The sequence below is a fragment of the Lotus japonicus genome, chromosome 1, assembly GCF_012489685.1.
Source record: "Lotus japonicus ecotype B-129 chromosome 1, LjGifu_v1.2".
NCBI classification, from domain to species: domain Eukaryota; kingdom Viridiplantae; phylum Streptophyta; class Magnoliopsida; order Fabales; family Fabaceae; genus Lotus; species Lotus japonicus.
The window spans coordinates 52,678,831-52,704,202 of record NC_080041.1 but is presented as its reverse complement, the minus strand read 5'-3'; the positions used below and the strand labels follow the sequence as shown (position 1 = coordinate 52,704,202).

The 25,372-nt window shown below is 42.1% G+C and overlaps 1 protein-coding gene across 1 annotated transcript; it reads right to left on the bottom strand.

Moving 5' to 3' along the window:
- Positions 1–12,841: 12,841 nt before the first annotated feature.
- Positions 12,842–13,471, bottom strand: LOC130738035 (uncharacterized). Its single transcript, XM_057589935.1, has one exon. It carries the CDS (start codon positions 13,469–13,471, stop codon positions 12,842–12,844), a length of 630 nt encoding a protein of 209 aa, XP_057445918.1.
- Between the last annotated feature and the right edge of the window lie 11,901 nt (positions 13,472–25,372).

Sequence of the window (25,372 nt, the reverse complement as noted above, 5' to 3'; positions counted from 1 at the left end):
AGTGGAAAAGGCTATAGAGAACGGGGAACCATCTTGGATGGATCCAATCATTGAATTCTTGAGTCAGCAACCTCAGGAGGAAAGCAAAAATACTAGGGAGAAAAGAAGAGAGGCTAGTTTTTATACTCTGGTTGGCGGACAGTTGTACAGGCGAGGAATTATGTCCCCAAATCTTAAGTTCGTAGATACTACTAGGTCTTAAGAAATAATGGCTGACGTGCATGAAGGAGTCTGCTCAAGCCACATTGGAGGGCGGTCCTTGGCCGTGAAAGTACTCAGGACGGGATTTTACTAGCCAACTATCAAAAAAGATTTCCTAGAATATGTGAAGAAATGCTCAAAGTGTCAAAATTTTTCTGATGTACATAATAAGGCACCCCCAGAATAACTCACAACAATGACCGCCCCTTGGCCTTTCTCCATGTGGGGGACGAACATCTTAGGACCTTTCCCAAAAGCTAAGGCACAAATGAAATATATTGTGGTAGCAGTAGACTACTTTACCAAATGGATAGAAGCTGAAGCACTAGCCACTATTACTGCCGCCAAGATAAGAAATTTTTTGTGACGACGTGTTGTGTGTCGCTTTGGAGTTCCAATGGCTTTAGTCATGGACAATGGCACACAATTTACGAGTGCATTGACCAGGGATTTTTGTGCAGATTTAGGGATTGACATGCGTGGAGGTAGAAAACCAAAGCTGGAGAGTTATGAACAGGAATGAAGAGGAAAACAACGACAATTTGATTGCAAATTTGATCATGCTCCCGGAGTTGCAAAGAGAGGCACACTAAGGCAACGAAGTCGGGAAGGTACGGGTCGCCCGTAGGTATGCAACTAAGGTCGTCCCTAGGAAGATGAAGGCGAGAGACTTAGTGCTGCGAGAAAGAACTTTGACTTCAGGAAAAAACAAATTGACACCAAATTGGGAAGGACCTTTCAGGGTCAATGTAACACCCCGATTTCGGTGGCGTCACTTTAGTAACTCAAGAATAAAATAAATCGGAAAAGCAGGTATTTTTTTTTCGTTTTGTTTAAATAAAAAGACTTGTCGATATAAAGACTCAACCCATTCGCGATTAACAGCGATTAACATACAGTGTAAGTACAGCCCTTGCTGCAACTAAAATCATCGTCACGAGTGTCCTCAAGTGACGGAAAGCAACATCAAGTAACTAAAAGTATTGCCCAACGGCAAACAAGTGTGACTCATAAATAGAGTCATAAGTTTTATAAATACAGTCCTCCGAAAAGTAAGTCAGCCCAAAACGGCTTCAAAAAAGACTTCCTACGTCCGACTACTCCATGCGATTCCCATCAACAGAGAACCACACCGAAAAGCAATCTGTCGAAAACTACCCTGTCCCAAAAGTACAGATGACGAATCAGAGCTATGACACTAACACCTAACCTTAGTAGGCTCTAAACACCCATACCCTATACTTCCATCATCGACCCTCATCTGGTCATTCATTCAGTCCGGGTCCTCGTCGAAACTTCAGTAATAGTCATTACGCTCCTGGTCCTCCTCGAGTGACGAATCATCACGAATCGGCTGACGGACGCCTGGCAGCAGGCCGACCGCCCAAACACAAACATACAAACAAAGCCAAGGCGCTAGGGTCAACTCACGGAATAAAATAGATAATACAAACAACATGTGAAGAATAAGGGGGTATATATATATGTTGTATATATACATGTAATTTATGTATTGCCTACCCTAAGGTATATACATAACATGTTATCAAGGCTCTAATAAACAATTCGATATCTGCTATCTCAACAGTTCAATAAACAATGGCTCAATAAATCAACAAGGGTGCATGTATGCATGCAACGTTAATCATAATAAGATGCATGGTGTGCCAATGCAGGATATGCTGACACAAACCCGAATAACGTCACTCTGCTTGGCGATGGGACAATCAACAACGTCACTCTGCTTGGCGACGGGACAAAACAATGACGTCACTCTGCTTGGCGACGGGACAAACCAACGGTATTGCCACTTAAAGGCTGGGCACCTCGAGACGGTCGTAACACTGGCCTCGTGTTTAACCATTTCTGCTCGGGTGTCGCTTATCACCTTTGGCTATAGTCAAGACGGTACAAACTCTACATGGTTTGACCATTTCTGCTTGCTATGCCGAACATCAACAGGAGCGATACAACTTTACATGGATGCTCGTTTCTCCCTGTTGTGCCAGGTATAGTCAGGACCGATTCAACTCTACATGGCTGATCGTTACTTCCTGCTATACCGAAGTACTCTGCTTGGCACTTCATCGCGTATATGCATGTGTGCAATATGATTATCAAAACCACGACTCGTCCTCACAGGTAAAAATTGGTTCATTGACCAGAGGCTTCTACGACGAGAAACCTAGGCTATAGTCAAGTCGGTTATGACCCCACGGGTTTAACCATCCTGCTTGCTACGCCAGACATCAACAGGCACGATACAACTCTACACGGCAGACCGTCACTTCCTGTTGTGCCAAGAGTACTCTACTAGGTACCTTACTAACGCCAGACCCTTGGCTTTCCCATCTTCAAATTCTTTTCCATAAAATGAGTTCCCTTAAAACAATATTTCTTTTATTAGGTAAAGTGTTCCATCGTAAGTTAGTGCATTATGTCGTTAATTCCAAAGTTCAGTTTTCATTTCCAACACCTTTCAAAATAAAGTTCCCAAAGCTAGGATCACCGACCCATTCCCGTTTTCCAAACTCACTTTCTTTCCTAAGTCTTTTCCGTTGAATCATCGTCATTAATTAAAAGCATTATATTCTTAATAAATATATTATGGATTTATTTACATAAAACAGATTATGATTATTTTTGGTCCAAAACTCTATAAGTTCAAAGTTCCCATCAAACCCAAACGACTCCCCGAGACAGCACTAGATCCCCTAGAACAATGAAGGTTTGAACATTGGTTCGACCTAACAAACATTCCCAAACCAAACCCGTCATCGTCATGACGAAGGTAAGTGTATTCTACACTCCAAAAGTGGCATCAAAATGCACGAATATAGTCAGCACAATTTAATCATAAACGCAAATACATCAAGCTCTATCGAGCGATGAATCAATATGGCAGTGCTGTAAACATAACCTTGTCATATCCACTAGAAAGTGATAAGACAGAAACCAGTAAACGGCCGAAGCCTCTCAGAAAACGGAGACACACGTCTTATATAAGTTTACTCGGCCGAAGCCTCTAGAAAATATTACGCAGTTCAAAGAGATAAACAATATCCAAGCAATATTCAATATCAAGCAATATTCAAGTCGAATTTATCGACGCCTATAAATCAATAGCTAGTAAGTAAGTTGCCCTAACCTCGAGTTGTTCCAGTCTCGCGGTGCAGGTCTCGCTCACAAGCTTGCTCAGTCAAGCCCAAGGTTTCCACAAACGAACCTTAGAGCAAACAAAGCAAAAATCAATCAAATTAAGTCGATATACTCGAAACAATACTAACTAAAGTTAGACAAAGCTCAAGAAGCTTCAGAGTACCACATTTAGGCACGTATGAAAGGGCTTTCCCCGAATGGATGAGTTTTGACTCGATTCAAGTTTTGTACAAAAACACTTTATTCGCTAAAACGTGCATAACTCGAGCTACAGAACTCGGAATGACACGAAATCGGCGCCAAAATTTCGACAATTGAAAGAGCTACGCAATGGCTCAGGTCATAGAGACCCAAAAATTATTTTTGGACACGGTACCCAAGCAAATAGGTTTCGGCCACTATGGAAAATAGAGTTTTCGAACTTTTTCTTCGATCTAAATCAATTCCTAGGTATTCTTAGGCGATATCTAGGCCAGGGAAACTCTCAAAAAAATTATCGGGTCGAAAACTGTCGCAGGGGTATTTTGGTCAATATTTTTAGCTCGGAAACTCAAAATCAGAATTTCGAAAAACAAATTAGATGGGGTTGATCCTAACGACATTTATAACAACTAATCCTACTAAAGCTAAGCTCAGTCGAGAGTTTTTGATCCAAAAAGCGGAACCTCAGCATAAAAATGGGTTTTTGAGCAGAATTGAAACTCGGCTGCAGTTCGGCGAGATTCAGCAGAAAACAACCGGATATTCATGCTCTAGAGCACGTAGGCAATAAGTTTAGACACTGAAATCAAGTTATTTGGACAGTTTTACAAAAAGTTCAAAACTTTGAGCACAGAAAGACATAGAGAAAAGCGACAGAATTGACGATCAGAAGTAAGGAATTGCATCAGTACCTCGAGGTCTACGCGTAGCAACGAACGGAACGACGATCGGTCAAGAATTTGCAAAATCACTTTTCTCCTCCTCCTCCTCTTGAAGCTACGGCCGTGTGTGTGTGTTGTGATTTTTTTGTTTTTTTTTTGTTTTTCAAACTATATATAGGAAATGGAAAATGCGGAAAAATGAAAATTTTGCGATTCCGATTTTTCCTACTGATTCCAACGTATTTTAGACACGATAATCTTCCCGCTCAATCTTCTAATTCTTCAAAGAAATATCAGTATGATTTTTTGTTTTCGAGGTTTGTTTTTAATGTTTACCGGCTTAAAATGCACTTTATGGTTTTGACCTCGGATGCAGAAACTTCCTTCTGAAGAAAGATTTGGAACGTCGATTAGAGTGGGCGCATGCGGATGAAATCTTTATTTGAAGCTCCGAACGGAAAAAGTCTTCATCGTCCGTTGATTTTAGGGTTTTTGAACTATCAGGGTTTCGGTTTCGGCAAACTTTCGAGTATTGGAATTTGACGTTTGTACAACCCAGGGTTTCGTGTCGAAACGCTTGTCATGAAAATGAATAAGAGAAATTCTGACATTCCTCTGAATATTTTTGGAATTAGTTCCTATAGTGCTTTAAGGGTAAATTAATCGTTTACTAACGCTCTTGCCCTAGGCGTAAGCGAATAAGACTCACGCTATAACTTATATCGACTTTAATACTATTCTTAGCCTTTTCCTGAACTTTCTCCTTCATAAATTAATTCCATTCGATAAACTTGTTCAGGTGTTCCTTCACGTTACATCAAACTAATCGTGAATAGGAATTTTATTCGATTTATTCTAAGCTTAAAAACTTGGGTCTCACAGTCAAGGCTGAAGTAGGCGCAGGGGCGTACAAACTTGAACAACTCGATGGTGGTATAGTGCGTCGCACGTGGAACGCCTCCAGTTTGAGACAGTATTATAGTTAAGCAAAAAGAAAGTCGCACTCTTTTTTCCTTGGAAAGGGTTTTTAATGAGGTGACCTATGTAAATGAAGGGAGGAAACTCTCATGTAAGGATCTATAGATCCTAGCTTTAATTAAAGAAATGAGAAATGTTTTATAGTTTAATGTTCGTCACAACTGACAAGATCTAACTTATAAACTTTCCTAATTAATTTTTCTATGGCAATGATCTAGTATGACTAAAACTTTCACAATCAGAAAGAGTCATCATTGAGCGAATATAGCCTTGGCAATTCTAGTGGCCACTAGAATCCAAGCCCCATCCGTAAAACGACTAAGGCCAATAAAATGTGCCTAAGCCTTGGTCATTGTACCGAGCACAAAAAAGCCTCGTCAAGGGCGAGCAAAGCCTCAGTAAAAAAGCCAACATAATCATATTAATTGCAGCACATGGTAATTAAAAATGGAAAAGGGGCAAGGCCCAAATATTATAGTCATTACAAAAAAAAAAGAAGGGTGAGGCCCAAGATCCAAACAATAACAACTTAAAAACAAAGAGCCCAATTACAAACAGGCAGAAAAATTTAAACTTAGTTATTCTTCACTTGCTTGTCTGCATCAGCATTGGAGGCATCTTTCTCCACGCCCTCGCCTTGGGTTTCTCCATCGGTGTTGGTGGCAACTTTCTTCACGCCCTCGCCCGTGACTTCCTCATCTTCCTCATCATCAGATTCTTGCATAAAGGGAAGGCTGCGCACGTCGGGATCGGCGGGACCAACAGCTTTTCCATCCACAATTTTCTTCATGCAGCCAAATTGGGAGAAATCCAGCTTAGAATACAGAACCTGTAGTTGAGCCTTGGTGCCTAGATGACCAAGGACATACTGGCGAGAACTCTTTTCCAAAAGAGTCTCGTCAGATTCCTTAAGCTCGGCCTCAAGCTTCTTGATCTTTTTCTCTGCAGCATTAAACTTGGTTTCAAGACCCGCTTTCGCAGCCCTCTCCTTGGCGAGATCCTCCGTCGCCCCTTGTAACTGACGACGAACGCCGGCCAAAGCATCTTCAGTTTGCTTCTTGGAAGTATCAGCACGCTTAGCGGTGGTATCCGTCTCAATTTTCAAATGGGAATAGGCCGCCTTAGCCTCTTCAAGCTTCAGTTGGGCGCGGGCCTTCTCAGATTCAATGTTCTTCAGATGAGGGAGAAGACCGACGGCACAGCTGACAGCGGTGAGGGCTTGGTTCACGGCGAGGGTCACAGCACCTCGGACACCTTGACAGGCCACTTCATGAGGAATTTGGGTATTGAAATTTCTCTCCATAAAGTGGAGCCCATTGAATTTAGTGTCGAAGACGCTGTGAAGAGCACTGGTGTCACTACCGGGCACCGCGTCTCGCGATGATTAAGGAACAGGGCTGGAGGCGGCCACCAAGTTGTCAAAAGCACCAGGAGTTTGATGCTTGGGCGGGGGAATGTTGCTGTGAGGTTTCCTCTCTCTGTGAGCCTTAGACAAAGAATCATTCAAAGTTGTTTGCTTAGGATCACTTTTCGAAGAGCCACCAGATTTCTGGCGTTTGGGCTCACGATCATCAACCAGCGACGACTTCTTTCTTTCGCCCTTGGGGTCCTTCTTCTCATTCTTCCACTGACCCTTAACAGTTTCGACCTGGCTCGAAATAAAGACCTGCATGCTATCAGGATTGACACTGCCTTTGTTCTTGCCCATTTCAGCTGCACATAATATAAAGAATACACAGGTCAGTTATAGGCGATTCAAGAGGGCAATACTTCAAGATAAACATTCGATAAATCTAAACTTACTAAAAAATTCTTGAAGTTTCCCATCTTTGGCGGCTTGGAGAAGGTCATAACAGGAAATTTAGGGAAGAGTAAGGATGTACAAGGCGACCTACACTGCCTTTGTTCTTGCCCATTTCAGCTGCACATAATATAAAGAATACGCAAGTCTGTTATAGGCGATTCAAGAGGGCAATACTTCAAGATAAACATTCGATAAATCTAAACTTACTAAAAAATTCTTGAAGTTTCCCATCTTTGGCAGCTTGGAGAAGGTCATAACAGGAAATTTGGGGAAGAGTAAGGATGTACAAGGCGACCTACACTGCCTTTGTTCTTGCCCATTTCAGCTGCACATAATATAAAGAATACGCAGGTCAGTTATAGGCGATTCAAGAGGGCAATACTTCAAGATAAACATTCGATAAATCTAAACTTACTAAAAAATTCTTGAAGTTTCCCATCTTTGGTGGCTTGGAGAAGGTCATAACAGGAAATTTGGGGAAGAGTAAGGCGACCTGTTGCTCCTCCTCGGTTAATGCCTCGAGCACAACAGTAATATCGCGGCGAGGATTGACAGTCCAGTGCAAAGGGAACAAAGGGCGATCTTTCAAGTCAAGGATAAGGTTTGGAATTTCAGGAGAATGGACAATCTTAAAAAACTTCTTTTGCCAATGTTTAAAATTACTTTTCAAAGGCTTAAAGATTGACATATTGGGACGAGCCGACAAAGGGACAAAGGATACACAGGAGGGTTTGGCGATACATGTTTTGTAGAAAAAGAAAAATAGAGGATAAGTCGGAGTGACGTTTAGTTGATCACATAGCAACTCAAAGCATCAAATGAATCCCAAGGCGTTCGGTAGTAGTTGGCAAGGGGCGACATTTAAAAAGGTAAGAATGTCGCAGACAAATGGAGAAAAGGGGAGCTTCATGAAAAGCTCAGTAAAGATGTAGCCATGGAGGTAAAACCAAGCGGGCGCCCCATCAGCCCCTTAGGGTTTAAGTGTAACAACGTCGTTATCATCATAGGGGGAGACGTTTAAGGACAAATCACTGTTATGGCCGGTTTCAGGGTTCACTTTGGTAAAACCTTGGGCGGTAAGGCGGTTGTTATTCAGAGATTGGACACTGTTCAAAATGGAGCGGAAGAGACACTTGTCATCCATACATTTATCACTGGTACGCCAATCTTCCGAGGTGGATGGGTTATCGGAAGAAAGGTGAGAGGTAATGGAATGGGTCCTATTGCGGGCAGGATCAGAAGGGGAGGGCGTGTTCTTAGACTTAAAATCAGAGTCGACTACGATGATTTTTCTTGATTAATGGTGGTTCCATCGTCATCAGACACAGAATCAAGAGAAAGGGAGGAATAGGTTTGACTGTGTGAAGACATTTTGGGAAGTTTCGTGGGAAGAAGATGAACAGAAAAGTAAAGAGTAAAAAGAAGAGAAAGAAGAGAGAACTGACCGAAAGTGAGGGAGGTAACGGGAAAGCAGCGAGCTATGGTGGCCGGAGCAGTAAGGGTCACCGGAGTAGTAAGGGTCATCGGAGCGGATAAGCTTCAGAAACGCAGAGAAGAACATAAGTTTGAAGTATGGTGCAGTAAAAGAAAATAAAGTTTGTGACTTAGGGGTTTTATAGCCAACTAAATGAAGAAAGAGAAAGTAAGGGGAAGCGACACGATCTTTTTCAAACGCTTGCACGAAACGAGGCAATCCCTCGAATCCCGCATGAAAAGACAGCGGCAGTTGAATGTTAATGATGGAAATTTCTTGGTAGCGGTGCATCATGCGTCATATGAAACGATGTGGGCTAAATGACTTGGGCGGCCAGAGATAAAGGGCGGTTGAGCGTTCGAGTTTCATAAAGACATTTCAGCTCCTAAAAAAGTGAAGCTTCAGGTCTTGTGGGCTTGTGGACTAGGTCAGGCGAGTTGCTTATAGAGGGCGGTGTACTTTCTTTATTCCGATTGTAAGACATCTCAGCTCCTAAAAAAGCGAAGCTTCATGTCTTGTGGGCTTGTGGACTGGGCAGGCTAGTACAAGATCATAGAGCCCGCCCAGTAGGCCTGACACCTCATAGGTAGAGATGGGTCCCAGTATGAAGACGTGGGCCCGGGTTACTTTCTCTTGTTTGTATTAACGATATAAGCATTTGTCTTATTCTACATAGGGATTTGAGCTTTGCATGTAAGGCCCAAATCCATGAATATTCTAGATAAGGACCACCCCCACTATAAAAGGGGTGTCCTCACCTTGTACTAGACACCTTTTTGATCATTAATGAGATAATTTCCTTATTCATACATCTCATATATTCTTTTAGCTCTGCTAGGGTTTATCAAGGATACTTTATATCCATTGTTAGACCTTAGGCTAGAACATAACAGATTTAATCCTTTGACTCCTCTTGATTTGTTGCCTATGCCTAACATTTATGTTTTTAAGCACAAATAAGGGTAGGACAAAGTTGATTATGTCAAGGAGATACATGAACGTGTAAGGGCTCACATTGAGAGAAAGAATGAGAGTTATGCTAGGCAAGCTAACAAAGGAAGAAAGTAAGTGGTGTTCCAACCCGGAGATTGGGTCTGGGTGCACATGAGGAAGGAGAGGTTTCCAGAACAAAGGAAATCCAAACTCCAACCTAGAGGGGATGGACCTTTTCAAGTGCTTGAGAGAATCAATGACAATGCCTACAAAATAGAGCTTCCAGGTGAGTATAACATCAGTTCAACCTTTAATGTCTCTGATTTATCTCTCTTTGATGCAGATGGAGGAGAATTTTATTTGAGGTCAAATCCTCTTCAAGAGGGAGGGAATGATGAGGACAAGAACAAGGACAAGGATCATGGAGCACTAAAAGGACTTGGAGGGCCCATGATTAAGCTAGATCTAAAAGAGCCAAGGAAGCACTTCAACAGGTGTTAGCATTAGCTCTTGAGGAAGGAACCCATGTGCAAGGACTTGAGCCCAAATTGGTGAATTTCCTCATGAACCATGAAGAAGAGCACGACCAAGATCAGCCCAATACTGGGAGCTGAGTTTGAATTATTGTTTCTAGTAATTTTCAATTCAATAAAGCCCAATCCACCAAAGAGCATTAGCAACTAATGGAGCTGAAGTGGAAGATTGATGGGGGCGTGAATTTGATTCTTTGTGTGGAGGAATATTCCAAGTTTGAATCAGCCCTTGATGGCTGAAGTAAAACTACAAGAATCTTCTTCATTAGTAGTTATTTCCATGTTTTTGTTTTTAATGAAATAAGGGTAATTTTAGGGGCTATTACAGCCGAGTTTGACCAGCTCATTAAGAGCTCTGAATTCAGATTTTTTTTTTCAATTATATTTTGAATGTAAAAACTCCATGAATAATTAAGATTATTTTTCTGAGTTAATTCAGTTTGTTGAGAGTGATTCTCATACCTCTTGAGTGATTCAAGACCTTGACTATCAAAGGACAACCATCCCTTTGTGCGTGTGTCAACCTTTCCATTTTTCCTATCTTTCTTCCTCCCAAATTCCAACACCTTGCACGCCCAATTCTCAGTGTCATTCACCTTCAATTTAGCCCCTTTCTAGCCTAACTTCAATCCTAGACGATCCCTTCCAGCCCTTGCATCATCTTGGGGCATATCAACTGGGTTGCTACCCAACATACTTCTGGAGTCTCTGCTACCCTTGCCAAGCTGATCTACAAAATTGGCACTTCTACTGATTTTGATTTTGGTTCTTTTGTGTTTGAGCAGACATCAAAACATGCTGACGCTTGTGCTGTGAAGCTATCCATCTCATTTCCCTCTATTCTTACAAAGATCATTCTTCAACAACATCCTCATATCATCAGGACTGATGAGGTTGCTCTGTCCAAGGGTGCTCCAATTACCCTGGATCATCGTTTGTTCATGGAGCCGCATGTCCCAGACATTGTTGTGCCATCCAGCAAGACTTCTGCCCCTGCCCCTATGAGTGAATCTGACACTAAGACCATTATTGCTGAATTGCAGGAAGTCTCTAAGGCTTTTCAGGAGACTATCAAGATCAGCACTGCTAGGAAGCTGACGGTTGATGCATTGCTCCTCAAGCTTCAAGAGGAAGAAGGTCAAGGGGGTGAGCCAAGTGGTGCTGCTACCGCTACTCAGGAAGCAAGCGTTGAATAGGAGGAAGGATCTGAAGAAAGTGCAGAAGACACTAAAGAGGACTCCAGCTCTGAAACCTGATTGGTTCTGTGTTATTTTTTCTTTTGGTTGTATTTGCACACCCTTTTTTCCAAATTTGTGCTAAAAAGGGGGAGTAGTTGTTGAAGTTAAAGACTCTGCTATGGTTTGTAATAATTTGTTTCTACTCATGTGAAGACTATATTTCTGTTTCTGCTAGTGCTGTGTTAATTTGAAGACAAGTTAGTTCATGACAATGGTTGTGTTAGTTCAAGCTGCTACTACTGGTTTTCTTTTGGTGCACCCGTCGTTTTGCGGTAATGTGCAAGTTGTATCTGGCATTGTCTCCGGTTTACTGTTTTTCAAGATACTTTTGATTGGGAGGTTTTGTGTTCAGTCTGTTGTTATTGATTTACACTTGGTGCTTATGTGTGTGTCTTTCTGCTAAGTGTTACGTTCCAACTACGTTTGCCGTTGGTATGGTTGCATCATTTGAGAGGGAGTTCTACTACTGAGGGGGAGTTTAAGTTCTCTTGTTTGCCCTCTGGTTCTCAAGTTGTTTTAGACAAAATTTGACAAAGGGGGAGATTGTTGTTACTTTGTTGTCTTGCATTTTGTAAAAAACAACTGGTTGTCGAAGCCGATGTCGTGGCATCTGTCTATGTGTAGCCAGGACATCAGTCCTCTGCTTGGAACGTTTTTGTGGGCCCTTGAAGATCTTATGAAGATATGTTTTTAAAGTTACTTGAGGTTCAAGTAGCTATACCAGAAGGGTTTTAATTGTGGGTTGTTATTTGTTGAAACAATCTTTGATAAAAGATTTGTTTCTATCTTTACTTGTGCAAAACGCAACAAGATCTTTGGAGATTGCGTTTTGTTTGAATTGCTGTTGCAATCTGTTACTTCAGACCAAGCAAACCCTAGTGCCTATGTTGCCGCTGCTGAAGGTTATAAAATGATGAAGACCTAAAACAAGAAAACTACTGAAGCTAATTGAGAGAGATCAAGTGTTTTAGGATTGTCCATTGTTCTTTGTCCTTGTTGCTTGTGATCACATTTTGCTCACTGATTCTATAAAGCAAAGTTGAGATATGTGTTGTTTGATTTTTCAAACTCTGATTGTTGATTGTTTGTTACCAATCATTGTGGCAGTGATTGAGAGAAAGTGAGAGGGGCTCTCATACTTAGGTTGAGAGACTAAGTAGAAAAACACTGGGTAGATTAGGAAGTGAACTATAAACTATGGTGTTCATGAGTCTGTCTGTAATTCCTGAATCTTGAGATAGTGGATTTCCTTTCTTTGGGTGCAAACCCTCCAGACATAGGTGAAGTTTCACCGAACTGGGTTAACAATTCTTGTGTCTTGTTTGCTTATGTGTTTAAGATTGTTTACTGTTAGACGATTGTCGAATCTGTTGTCTCAGCATCGCATAAGACATCTGTTCTAAGGGAACTTGAATTTCAAAACATTATAGAGTACTTAATATATGTTTAATTATGACATTAAAGTAAGTTTGAATGATAGCACGAGTTGTTTTCACACCTGACTAGGGTTGAGAGTGTCCGAAAAATGCTAATTCCCCTACTAGAGCACTGTTTGGGTTATATTTCAAATCGGTAGAAAAATAAGACCTTTAGGATATTTTTATATTGACGTGTGTTCCATTACAGAACTTTCGACTGTAAGCTCGATAATTTTCGCTTTACGGAAACTCGATAAAGTTAGACTTTATCTCCGCAGGGACTTGAGCGAGAACCTTAAGAAAAATACTATCCAGCTCCTCCCTAGCCTGTTGAAGCTGAGAGAGTAAGACGAAAGAATCCACAAGCTCCAGACGCTGTTGAAGATAAGTGATTCTCTGTTCAATGTGCCGCTTTCTACTAAAGATATTGCAAAAAATACGCCGGTTAAACTCCAAGGAGTCATCCCTCACGTCCTGCAAATTCTGCACCACGCCAAACTCCCTTCTTCCCCACGCGGTCTGGACAATAGAATTATACAAGGGGTGGTCAACCCATGCCGCCTCAAACCTAAAAGGACGAAGGCCCAAGTTCTCTGGCTTTTTCCCGCATCTCAAGAGAATTGGACTGTGGTCCGAATGATACCGACGGAGAACCTCCACAGTCCATTCCGGAAAATGAGCGCGCCAAGCAAGGTTTTCAAACCCCCTATCCAACCGCTTTTGAAGTAACGGGTGGCCCTGGTTACATCGCGTCCAAGTAAAGCCAAAACCTGAGGATCCAAGATCAAGAAGATTACAAGCATTCATGTTCTGTGTAAACATGCGAGCTCGAGCAGGAGCAAAGACACCACCACGTTGCTCACAACTCATGGCAACATCATTAAAGTCCCCGAATAGCACCCAAGGAACTGTCTATTCACCAGTGTTGGGCTAGCATAAATTCCAGAGCACACCCAAGGAAGATTTGAGGTTGCAACCCTGAGAGTGATAGCCTGGTTGTGCGAAGCAATAACATCAATGGAGTCACGAATGGAGGAGCGAGCCAAGGCCCAAATACCCATCAACTGGCCCTAGGCCTCCTGAATATCTACTGCAACATAACCCAACGCCAACCAGAAGCTACGAAGACCGGAAAAAGGAATATGAGTCTCTAACACAAAGCAAATATCAGGGAAGTGTAACATCCCGACTTGACGACTGACCTCACGGTAACAACACGAGTCTTTTCAGTGCGCTTTGTCCTCACTCGCACACTTCCCGGGAAAACTTCCCAGGAGGTCACCCATCCCAATATTACTCCAAGGCTAGCACACTTAACCATGGAGTTCGTATGAGTTGGGCTCCCGAAAAGAAGTTGCAACTTGTTGTTATGAGTAGTACCAATCAAATCTTTTATGCCCTCCTCAACTGTATAGTCCATCCCTATACAGTCTCGGAATACCTCTTGTTCGGGTGTGAGATCGGTTCATTCATGTGCCCCTCCGCCTAGAAGCCTGCCAGGAGCCGCTCCTTGTCCGTGCCTCACTGCACCGGCGATCACTCCCCGCCCTCGTCAGCCCCGGGCGTCACAGCAATGTAACGCCCCAATTTCTCGAGGGTCACTTTAGTAACCTTTTTCCAAAAAACGTGTGTAAATTTTTGTCGAAATAAAACCTTTTAATGACAGTAAATAAAAGATAGAATAAATACTGAATAAACTTCATTTTATTTAATAGACCAAGGCTTTTTTATTACATCAAGACTCAATAAAGGAAACTAATGTTTTCAACCTTGCTTAAGCTCATCCACATACACGATGGCTTTAAGTATGTATCGAGCCCTAAGGACAACACTCGACCTCACCCCCCAGTACAGACGCATAACACTCTCTCAACCCGACTCAGACGATGCCTCTGACCCTGAAAGCTTCAACCATGGCCTCCCTAATCAGTGTCTGAAGCCTCTGCTCCAGGCGCTCGATCACTCTGCCGAACATCTCCTCCATGCAAGCCTCCTGAATGAGAGGGTCGCGTGCAGGCGATGACGGGGTTTACTCTGGAGAATCAGGTCCAGGTGTAGGCGGTGTGAACACGGCCGGTGGTGATAGGGCCTCCGAAGGGTCCGTCTCCATAGAAGACTCCTCGTCGTCAGGTGGTGCAAACCGAGCAGGAGGATAGGGCATCCGAATCTCGCCATCGAAGCCTGTCACCTTCTGATGTGTGTCGTCCGGGTTGTAGGTCGATAGAAACATAAAGCCCTTATATACATACCGCTCTAGAGAGTGGTCTATCTCCCAGGCGGTGTCTTCATCCATGCTATGCAGAGTGAGGCTCATTCTCCGGCGATCCGTCTAGGCGTTAAGCGCCCCAAACATCAAACAAACAAACAAGCAAGGGTCAACTTCTAGAAAGCAACCACTCACGTCAAGTATTGTGTTTGTCTAATATTCATAGATAAGCCCTAGGCTAACATTTTCACATAAGGGGAACTATCATGTCTCTAAGTCATAGTTAGTCGATGTATAGTAAGTATGCATGCAGACGCTTTGGATATCCTTAAGTCGATCCCTCTTCGAAAAGCTGGACGAACACGACTCCGCAATCGGGGATGGACCTCTCCAACACACCGCTGCCCAACAGCATGAATATCGGGGGTTGCACCTCTCCAACATCGTCGTATCTCGCTCGTCCTTATTCAGGGCCTCCCCTGAATGTCACCATCGACTAGCCCAGTCCAGGTCACTAGTCGTGGCCAACCAAGCCCAGTCCAGGTCACTTGGTCCACAATGCATGCCATGCAAGTCAGTCATCATCCCTAGGCCCTAAGCCATCACGTTCATCCCTTATGAACAACATATCATAGCATAATAACTTGCATGCACAGCAATAAATATAGCTAACACCCTTGGCATTTTGGCATGTTCATAATAACACTAGCTAACATTTATTGCATCATTATCATATAGCATACCTAGTACATATAACATCAATAGTCCTAGCATCATGCTTGCTAACAATCACAATCACAAACAATTCATCTAGGCCGAGGCCAAAGTGCCCTTACCTTAGTCACAGTAGAACACGTCCTAGGACTTTGGATTTGGCGGGATCACGCTCGCTTCGAACTTCCTAGTCATGCGGACAGAGTAACGGTACGAATTAGTAGTCGTTTAGCGATAATATATCCCTTCCCCGTCGTTTCAACAATTTCATCTTAAAACCTCGAAAAATCAAAACTTTCTCTTTCATAAGATCAAAACCTCTTTTCAAAAATACTTGTTGAAGATCATAAGAACACTATAATAACTTCCTGAATTTTCTTAAGAAAACCCCCCACATTCATAAACATTCCTAAGCCACCCGATCAAGATCATTCTCTTCTGGTTTTTGGCATATCAGTTTAAGCTGCAACCACAGAGCATATTGAGAATGGCCTTGCTCAAGGCTTAGAAACTAAAGCAAGAAAAAAAAAAGATAAGAGAGGGAGAGGAAGCTCACGGCTAGAGAGAGGAGAGAGCAAATGAACTTGGTGTGAAGAAATGAGAGGGGGAGAGGGTCTATTTATACTAGAGGTTTGGGGACAAAGCATTGAAGGAGTGATTGAATGCATTTTCCCTCCAAAATGCTTGAAAATTTCGGCCACAAGCTTGGTCAAACCAAGGGCCTCTCTGCAATTTATTTCTAGTCCATAACTCCCTTTAAAACCATGCTTTAATCCTCCATTTAATTTCCATTAAAACCAAAACTGTAAGACCCAAGATTTTAAGCTTAGAATAAGTGGAAGAGATTTCCATTTACGATTAGGCTTGATGTATCGTGAAAGGAAACCTGAACAAGAGTTTACCAAATGAAATAAATTTATGAAGGAGAAAGTTCAGGAAAAGTTCAAGGATTGTATTATGATCGATAAAAGTTATAGCACGATCGTTACACGCTTAAACCTAGGTCAGAAACCCTAGTATATAGCTAATTTTCACTTTTAGGCACGACGGAAGTTAATTCCAAAAATCTTCAGAGAAATGTTAGAACTTCTCTTTTTCCATATATCACAATCGTTTCGAGGCGAAACTCTAGGATCTACGAACGTCCGATTCCAATCATCGGAAGTTTGCCGAAACCGAATCCCTGGTATTTCAAAACCCTAGAATTTCTCGACAATGAAGACTTTATCTATTCAGAGCTTCAAATGGATATTCTACACGCGTACACCCATTTCTCTTGATGATTTCAATCTTTCTTCAGAAGGAAGTTTTCCATTCCGACATTCGATGCAAAAAGCAACTTATCGGGTAAAATAGTTTTACACCGACTTTGCACCGACTTTGCATTAGTTGCCAAAAATACAAGGAGACATCTTCTTAGCTTAGGAATTCCTTTGCCAAAACCTATCTTAGAATTCATGGAGAATGATGCCGGAAAAATCAGATTCGCGAAACTTTCATTTTCCCGCGAATTACCATTTTCTATATATAGCAAGCAAGTGAGAAAAAAAACACAAAACTCCTCCATTTTCCCTCTCAAGGCCGCGAGATCATCAAGGAAGAAGGAGAAGAAGATTTTGTTCAATCCTTGCTTGATCGTTGATTAATCAGTTGCTGCTTCAAGGTTTCGAGGTATAGTCGCTAATCCTTACCTCCGATCGCTTTTTCCATAGCTCTTCTGTAGAGTTTTCTGAGCTGATAGTTTATGGGTTTTTGCAAAACTATCCCGAATCTTTCATTTCTGATTCTAAACCTCTTCCTTATGCGCCCAAGATCACTTCTGCCGGGTTAGATTTTCCGTTATGTCGCCGGAATTCCGCCGGAATCAATTTGAGCCTAAAATACCCATTTTTGGAGTTTTTGAGGTAAAGCTTCAACCTTTAGGCTAAAAACTATCGCCTTAGCTTAGTGTTAGTAGGATTAGTTGTCATAAACGTCGTTGGTGACGTCCCTGCAAAATTTTATTTTTGGGATTTCAGTTTTTTGAAAATCCTAAGTTAAAAATCATGACCAAAATACCCCTGCGACAGTTTTTGATCCGATAATTTTTCCGAGTTCAGAATACCCTTAGTTACGGCTTATGAAAGCATAGGAACCAAGTTTGATCGAAGAAAAATCGAACCCCACAATTAACCAAAGTGGCCGAGCCCTATTAGGGGGAAGGAGGAAAATTTCCTTTTCCGAAAACTTGTCTTTTCGCGCTAGATTATCGTACCTCGGAGTATGTATTGCTTCGTGTAACCTTAGTAAGTATCGATAGCTTAGTTTTCGATAGATTCTGATAGTATTTCTGTGACTTTGCTTTAAAGGAACTTTTGAGGAATTTCCTGAGGAGCAACGCTTTGCTTGTGAGGAAGAGTTAGAAGATAATCCTGGAGAATCTGCAGGTGAGGGCTTCTCACTGAATCTCTAGTTAATGCTTAGGGTCGATGTTTCGACATTGTTTACTGTTTATGCACTGGAATTGTGTGTGATTGGAAAATGTTTTCTGAGGCTTCGGCTGACAATGTAGATGATTCATCTACTGAATGTTTTTGAGATTGTCTTACATGCTATGTGCTATGTGGGTAATCTAGGATGTGTGGTGCATGCTTTATATGCTAAGTGCTAAGTGTTTATGATGCGATTTATTGATATATGACATGTTGTTGATTGTGATAATTTAAATATGCTCTGTACTGGAATCTGAGTTTCTGAATAGTGAGAATAACGGGCAAGTCATGCCGATTTTTATTTTGAGAGTTTGGAGAAAGTTTGATAGGACGAACGAGGTTCGGGCCTTAATTTTGTTTAGTGGATCGAGACCTCCTCTGGAAGCGACTTGGGATTGGGAGATCCTGCAAATGTATAAGACTTGCGATAAGACAAAAGGGAATCTATTTTATAAAGAAAATTCATAAGACCTTAAATAACCTCAAAATCTTTAAGTAATGATAACAACCTCGAAGGAAGGCATTGGAAGTCAAATCATAGTTTTGGAAAAGCGAGGAGTGTCGTCGGATCCAAGTGTTGAGGAGTTTGGTAAGTTCTGAGTATGTTGGTACTCCTTCGCTCGTTGAGCAGTTTGATAGCCATCCAAGGGATGAGCCGAGAAGCTTCACTGAGGCGTGAGACCTTGTGAATGCGGGATACTCCACTGAGGCGTGAGACCTTGTGGAAAGCATGGAACTCCACTGAGGCGTGAGACCTTGTGAGAGCATGAAACTTCACTGAAGCGTGAGACTTCGTGAGAGCATTGGTGACCCGAAGAGTCATCGTGAGTGGTTGCACCCATGCATATACGCGATGAAGTGCCAAGCAGAGTACTTCGGTATAGCAGGAAGTAACGATCAGCCATGCAGAGTTGGATCGGTCCTGACTATACCTGGCACAACAGGAGGTAACGATCATCCATGTAGAGTTGTATCGTGCCTGTTGATGTTCGGCATAGCAAGCAGAAATGGTCAAACCATGTAGAGTTTGTACCGTCTTGACTATAGCCAAAGGTGATAAGCGACGCCCGAGCAGAAATGGTTAAACACGAGGCTAGTGTTACGACCGTCTCGAGGTGCCCAGCCTATAAGTGGCAATACCTTTGGTTTGTCCCGTCGCCAAGCAGAGTGACGTTGTTGTTTTGTTCCGTCGCCAAGCAGAGTGACGTTGTTGTTTTGTTCCGTCGCCAAGCAGAGTGACGTTGTTGTTTTGTTCCGTCGCCAAGCAGAGTGACGTTGTTGTTTTGTTCCGTCGCCAAGCAGAGTGACGTTGTCGGTTTGTTCCGTCGCCAAGCAGAGTGACGTTATTCGGGTTTTATGCTGATCTGACTACATGATGATGTTGGAGTAAGAGGCATCACGGGCCGAAATGGTCCCACCGTGGCTGGTGTTAGGACTGATCCGATGATGTCCATCCGTTCCGGATTGCATATTGGTTGACTGGGTTAACCTGCATATCATTTCATGCAACATGCATACTGACATAGTTGATGAGTGTGTTTGGTACTTGTTAATTCTATTTGAGGCATGTTAACTGTGATTTACTGTCGTTTATGTTCATTGAGAAATATGCAACCCTAGGATGTTATCCCTAGTTATAAGCCTAAGTGGCTATTATCTTATTTATATCTATTGGTGCTATTATTTACATAATTCTTTGGAGTTGACCCTCGCGTCTTCTGTGTGTGCTTTGGCGAACAAACGCCCTTTGTCAGATGTCTTTGGCGGGCTGATTCATGATGGTTCATCCTTCGGGAGGAACTAGGGTTGAGATGCGGGAACTGGAGCGTATCGCGGTAGCGAGAGGAGGACGGATGGTGTACATAGACTAGGTCGTTCTGGATTCAGATTCGGGCGACGATCATGCTAGCATGTAGGTTTTAGTGCTGGTGTGAGCTCCTCGAGATGGGATTAGTGTAGGAGTAGAGTCTTAGCTCTGAACATCATTTGTTTTCTTTGGGGACAGGGTAGTTTCCCACCTATAGCTTTTTGTGTGGTTCTTTACGAGAATCACAGAGAGTTGGTTGGACTTAGGAGGTCTTGCTTCAGGCCGATGGGCCAGCTTATTCTCAGTTTTGAGGGATGGTGTTGCGGACACTTGACCTTTCTTGTGGATTGTACCTTTTGCCTTCGGGCGTTACACTTTTCTTTCCGTCACTGGAGGTTTACTCGTGACGAGGTTACTACTACAGCGGGGGCTGTTTATATATTGTATATTTGTTCTGATTATTGTTATTGTTGGGTTTTATTTAATTCAGTCTTGTCTTAGTTATTATTAAAAAAAAAAAAAAATCTACGTTTTTCCGCATTAAGTTTATTTTGGTTACTAAAGTGACGCCACCGAAATCGGGGTGTTACATTGTGGTATCAGAGCACGGTCGAGTCTTTCGGGAGTTGTTGGGGAATAGGTCTTCTGTGCTAGGTTGTGTGACTCTGCAAAGAGTGAAAATTGATTGTCTGCAAGCGATTTTTCGCTTAAAAATTGATTGAAGTTATTGCTTAATCATATTGTATAGTTATACTAGATGCTATCTTATGATGAGTACTAACTGTTTGTTTAACTTAACAGAACATGGTGAATACTAATCAGCTAGCTGAGATGATGGCCACTATGGCCCAAGCGGTAACAGCGCAGGCAAATGATAATGCGATGAGGCGTGCTGCTGAGGAGGCACGTGATCAGCATCAGCGCCAGAGGGAAGTAACTCTGGACCAAAACAAAGGCCTCAATGACTTCAGGAGGCAAAACCCACCAAAGTTCTCTGGTGGTACTGACCCAGACAAAGCGGATCTCTGGATTCAGGAAATCGAGAAGATATTCGGCGTACTACAAACTGCTGAGGGTGCCAAAGTGGGCATGGCGACTTATCTGCTACTCGGGGATGCTGAGTACTGGTGGAAGGGCACCAGAGGAATTATGGAAGACAATCACGAGGAGATTAGCTGGAACTCATTCCGGACCGCATTCTTGGAAAAGTATTTTCCAACAAGTGCTCGGGATGAGCGGGAGTCACAATTTCTGACACTCCGTCAGGGAGGTATGTCAGTACCGGAATTTGCTTCAAAGCTGGAATCTTTGGCAAAGCATTTTCAATTCTTTCATGATCATGTGAATGAGCGCTACATGTGCAAGCGCTTTGTAAATGGACTGAGGCCTGATATTGAGGACTCAGTGAGGCCGCTAGGAATCATGCGATTCCAGTCGTTGGTTGAGAAAGCCACGGAAGTGGAACTGATGAAGAACCGGAGAATGAACCGGACTGGAACTGGAGGGCCGATGAGGTCGGGCTCTCAAAATTTTCAGGGCAGAGAGAAATTTCAGAGCAGGGGGCCATATCAGCGTCCTGCTGGAAGAGGATTTACTTCAGGATCTTACATACCCATGACGGGTACTGCTGGAGGTCCCGGAGATCAGACTTTGAAGAAGGAGATGACCTGTTTCAGATGTGGGGAGCCGGGGCATTATGCTAATGCTTGTCCCGACAAGAGGCCCAAATGCTTTAATTGTAACAGAATGGGGCACACTGCCGATCAGTGCAGAGCACCCAAGACGGAGCCAACCGTGAACACTGCTCGTGGAAAGCGTCCTGCTGCTAAAGCAAGAGTTTACACCATGGACGGTGAGAGAGCTGAGGGGTTTATCATAGGAGAGCACAAGAACGATGGTAACCTTCTAACCATTTCTTCTCATTTCAGTATAATATATTCCATTACTCTTGTAGCGTGTGCAAGCACACCTATCTTACTTATACTGTCTAAGCTTTGACCTTATAGTTATTACGCCTATTAACACCTTATTTGACCGTAGCTCGTATTTTAGCTATAGAAATTACACGAGGTTTAGAATAACACGGTAAACCTAGAAAGTAGTTTTGCACCAATGCGTTTAAAAGGAAGCTAGAAGCTGAAGAATGAATCTCATAGAGATTTTTATGGATAGTATACGTATGATGTCGAGGGCGTGTAGTTCCGTAGCGGAATCGTTGAGGATGTGAGGTCAGGATATTTGTGACTATTGGATGATAGGAACTCATTGACTGTTCCAGTGGGTTTTTCTAAATTTCACCTTCGATAGATTAGGCTTGATCAACTTAATATTGAGGGGGTGATATTCGGAATCAGAGCTGGCTATGGACTTTGATAGAAGGATTGGTAAGATTAACTTGATTGGATCGAGGATTAGTCGAGCTGGGAGGAAAAAGTTCGCATTAAGTATAAGTTCTCTTGCGAAGGAGATATAGTTTGAAGAAATGGATATTCATTTAGGAAGCATTGAAGAATTAACGGACATTAAAGGTCCAAACTTGGTGAAGGTTCAGGTTTTAAGTCTATGAATTGTTGTCTTAAGTTTCTAGGACTCGAAGTTGGTTAGGATTTGATAAAGGGATTAAGAAGTTGATTGACGAGATGGTGATCAAGTTACAGAAAAGGGAAGGTTAGTATTAAGATGAACACTTGAGGTTGTCATATTTGGACAAGTTTCTTAAAGTCTAAGAGTGAATGAAACTTGTTATGGATTTCGGTGATACAAGCTAGAGATTAGCGAGTGAATTTTGCTAAGTGGAATGAGAATCTTAGGGTAAAGATTGACTTCAGAAGCTGGAGATCATAATCGAGTAAGAGTTTTAGTGGTGTTATCATTGATGATTGTAGTTAAACCTCGGCAAGTTGAAAGATGATATGTCTGTTGAGACGCCGTTGGTCAACATTGGGACTAGAAGAGGGGAACAGTCGAAGGGAAAGCAGAGTGCTTTAGTAAGAGTTATTTGGAACAAAGACACAGACGATGCCATATGGGAGTTAGAGGAAAAGATCAAGAACAATAGTCAGAGCTTTTACTGAACCCTAAGTTTCGAGGACGAAACTTTCTTTTTGGAGGGTAGTAATGTAAGACCCAAGATTTTAAGCTTAGAATAAGTGGAAGAGATTTCCATTTACGATTAGGCTTGATGTATCGTGAAAGGAAACCTGAACAAGAGTTTACCAAATGAAATAAATTTATGAAGGAGAAAGTTCAGGAAAAGTTCAAGGATTGTATTATGATCGATAAAAGTTATAGCACGATCGTTACACGCTTAAACCTAGGTCAAAAACCCTAGTATATAGCTAATTTTCACTTTTAGGCACGACGGAAGTTAATTCCAAAAATCTTCAGAGAAATGTTAGAACTTCTCTTTTTCCATATATCACAATCGTTTCGAGGCGAAACTCTAGGATCTACGAACGTCCGATTCCAATCATCGGAAGTTTGCCGAAACCGAATCCCTGGTATTTCAAAACCCTAGAATTTCTCGACAATGAAGACTTTATCTATTCAGAGCTTCAAATGGATATTCTACACGCGTACACCCATTTCTCTTGATGATTTCAATCTTTCTTCAGAAGGAAGTTTTCCATTCCGACATTCGATGCAAAAAGCAACTTATCGGGTAAAATAGTTTTACACCGACTTTGCACCGACTTTGCATTAGTTGCCAAAAATACAAGGAGACATCTTCTTAGCTTAGGAATTCCTTTGCCAAAACCTATCTTAGAATTCATGGAGAATGATGCCGGAAAAATCAGATTCGCGAAACTTTCATTTTCCCGCGAATTACCATTTTCTATATATAGCAAGCAAGTGAGAAAAAAAACACAAAACTCCTCCATTTTCCCTCTCAAGGCCGCGAGATCATCAAGGAAGAAGGAGAAGAAGATTTTGTTCAATCCTTGCTTGATCGTTGATTAATCAGTTGCTGCTTCAAGGTTTCGAGGTATAGTCGCTAATCCTTACCTCCGATCGCTTTTTCCATAGCTCTTCTGTAGAGTTTTCTGAGCTGATAGTTTATGGGTTTTTGCAAAACTATCCTGAATCTTTCATTTCTGATTCTAAACCTCTTCCTTATGCGCCCAAGATCACTTCTGCCGGGTTAGATTTTCCGTTATGTCGCCGGAATTCCGCCGGAATCAATTTGAGCCTAAAATACCCATTTTTGGAGTTTTTGAGGTAAAGCTTCAACCTTTAGGCTAAAAACTATCGCCTTAGCTTAGTGTTAGTAGGATTAGTTGTCATAAACGTCGTTGGTGACGTCCCTGCAAAATTTTATTTTTGGGATTTCAGTTTTGAAAATCCTAAGTTAAAAATCATGACCAAAATACCCCTGCGACAGTTTTTGATCCGATAATTTTTCCGAGTTCAGAATACCCTTAGTTACGGCTTATGAAAGCATAGGAACCAAGTTTGATCGAAGAAAAATCGAACCCCACAATTAACCAAAGTGGCCGAGCCCTATTAGGGGGAAGGAGGAAAATTTCCTTTTCCGAAAACTTGTCTTTTCGCGCTAGATTATCGTACCTCGGAGTATGTATTGCTTCGTGTAACCTTAGTAAGTATCGATAGCTTAGTTTTCGATAGATTCTGATAGTATTTCTGTGACTTTGCTTTAAAGGAACTTTTGAGGAATTTCCTGAGGAGCAACGCTTTGCTTGTGAGGAAGAGTTAGAAGATAATCCTGGAGAATCTGCAGGTGAGGGCTTCTCACTGAATCTCTAGTTAATGCTTAGGGTCGATGTTTCGACATTGTTTACTGTTTATGCACTGGAATTGTGTGTGATTGGAAAATGTTTTCTGAGGCTTCGGCTGACAATGTAGATGATTCATCTACTGAATGTTTTTGAGATTGTCTTACATGCTATGTGCTATGTGGGTAATCTAGGATGTGTGGTGCATGCTTTATATGCTAAGTGCTAAGTGTTTATGATGCGATTTATTGATATATGACATGTTGTTGATTGTGATAATTTAAATATGCTCTGTACTGGAATCTGAGTTTCTGAATAGTGAGAATAACGGGCAAGTCATGCCGATTTTTATTTTGAGAGTTTGGAGAAAGTTTGATAGGACGAACGAGGTTCGGGCCTTAATTTTGTTTAGTGGATCGAGACCTCCTCTGGAAGCGACTTGGGATTGGGAGATCCTGCAAATGTATAAGACTTGCGATAAGACAAAAGGGAATCTATTTTATAAAGAAAATTCATAAGACCTTAAATAACCTCAAAATCTTTAAGTAATGATAACAACCTCGAAGGAAGGCATTGGAAGTCAAATCATAGTTTTGGAAAAGCGAGGAGTGTCGTCGGATCCAAGTGTTGAGGAGTTTGGTAAGTTCTGAGTATGTTGGTACTCCTTCGCTCGTTGAGCAGTTTGATAGCCATCCAAGGGATGAGCCGAGAAGCTTCACTGAGGCGTGAGACCTTGTGAATGCGGGATACTCCACTGAGGCGTGAGACCTTGTGGAAAGCATGGAACTCCACTGAGGCGTGAGACCTTGTGAGAGCATGAAACTTCACTGAAGCGTGAGA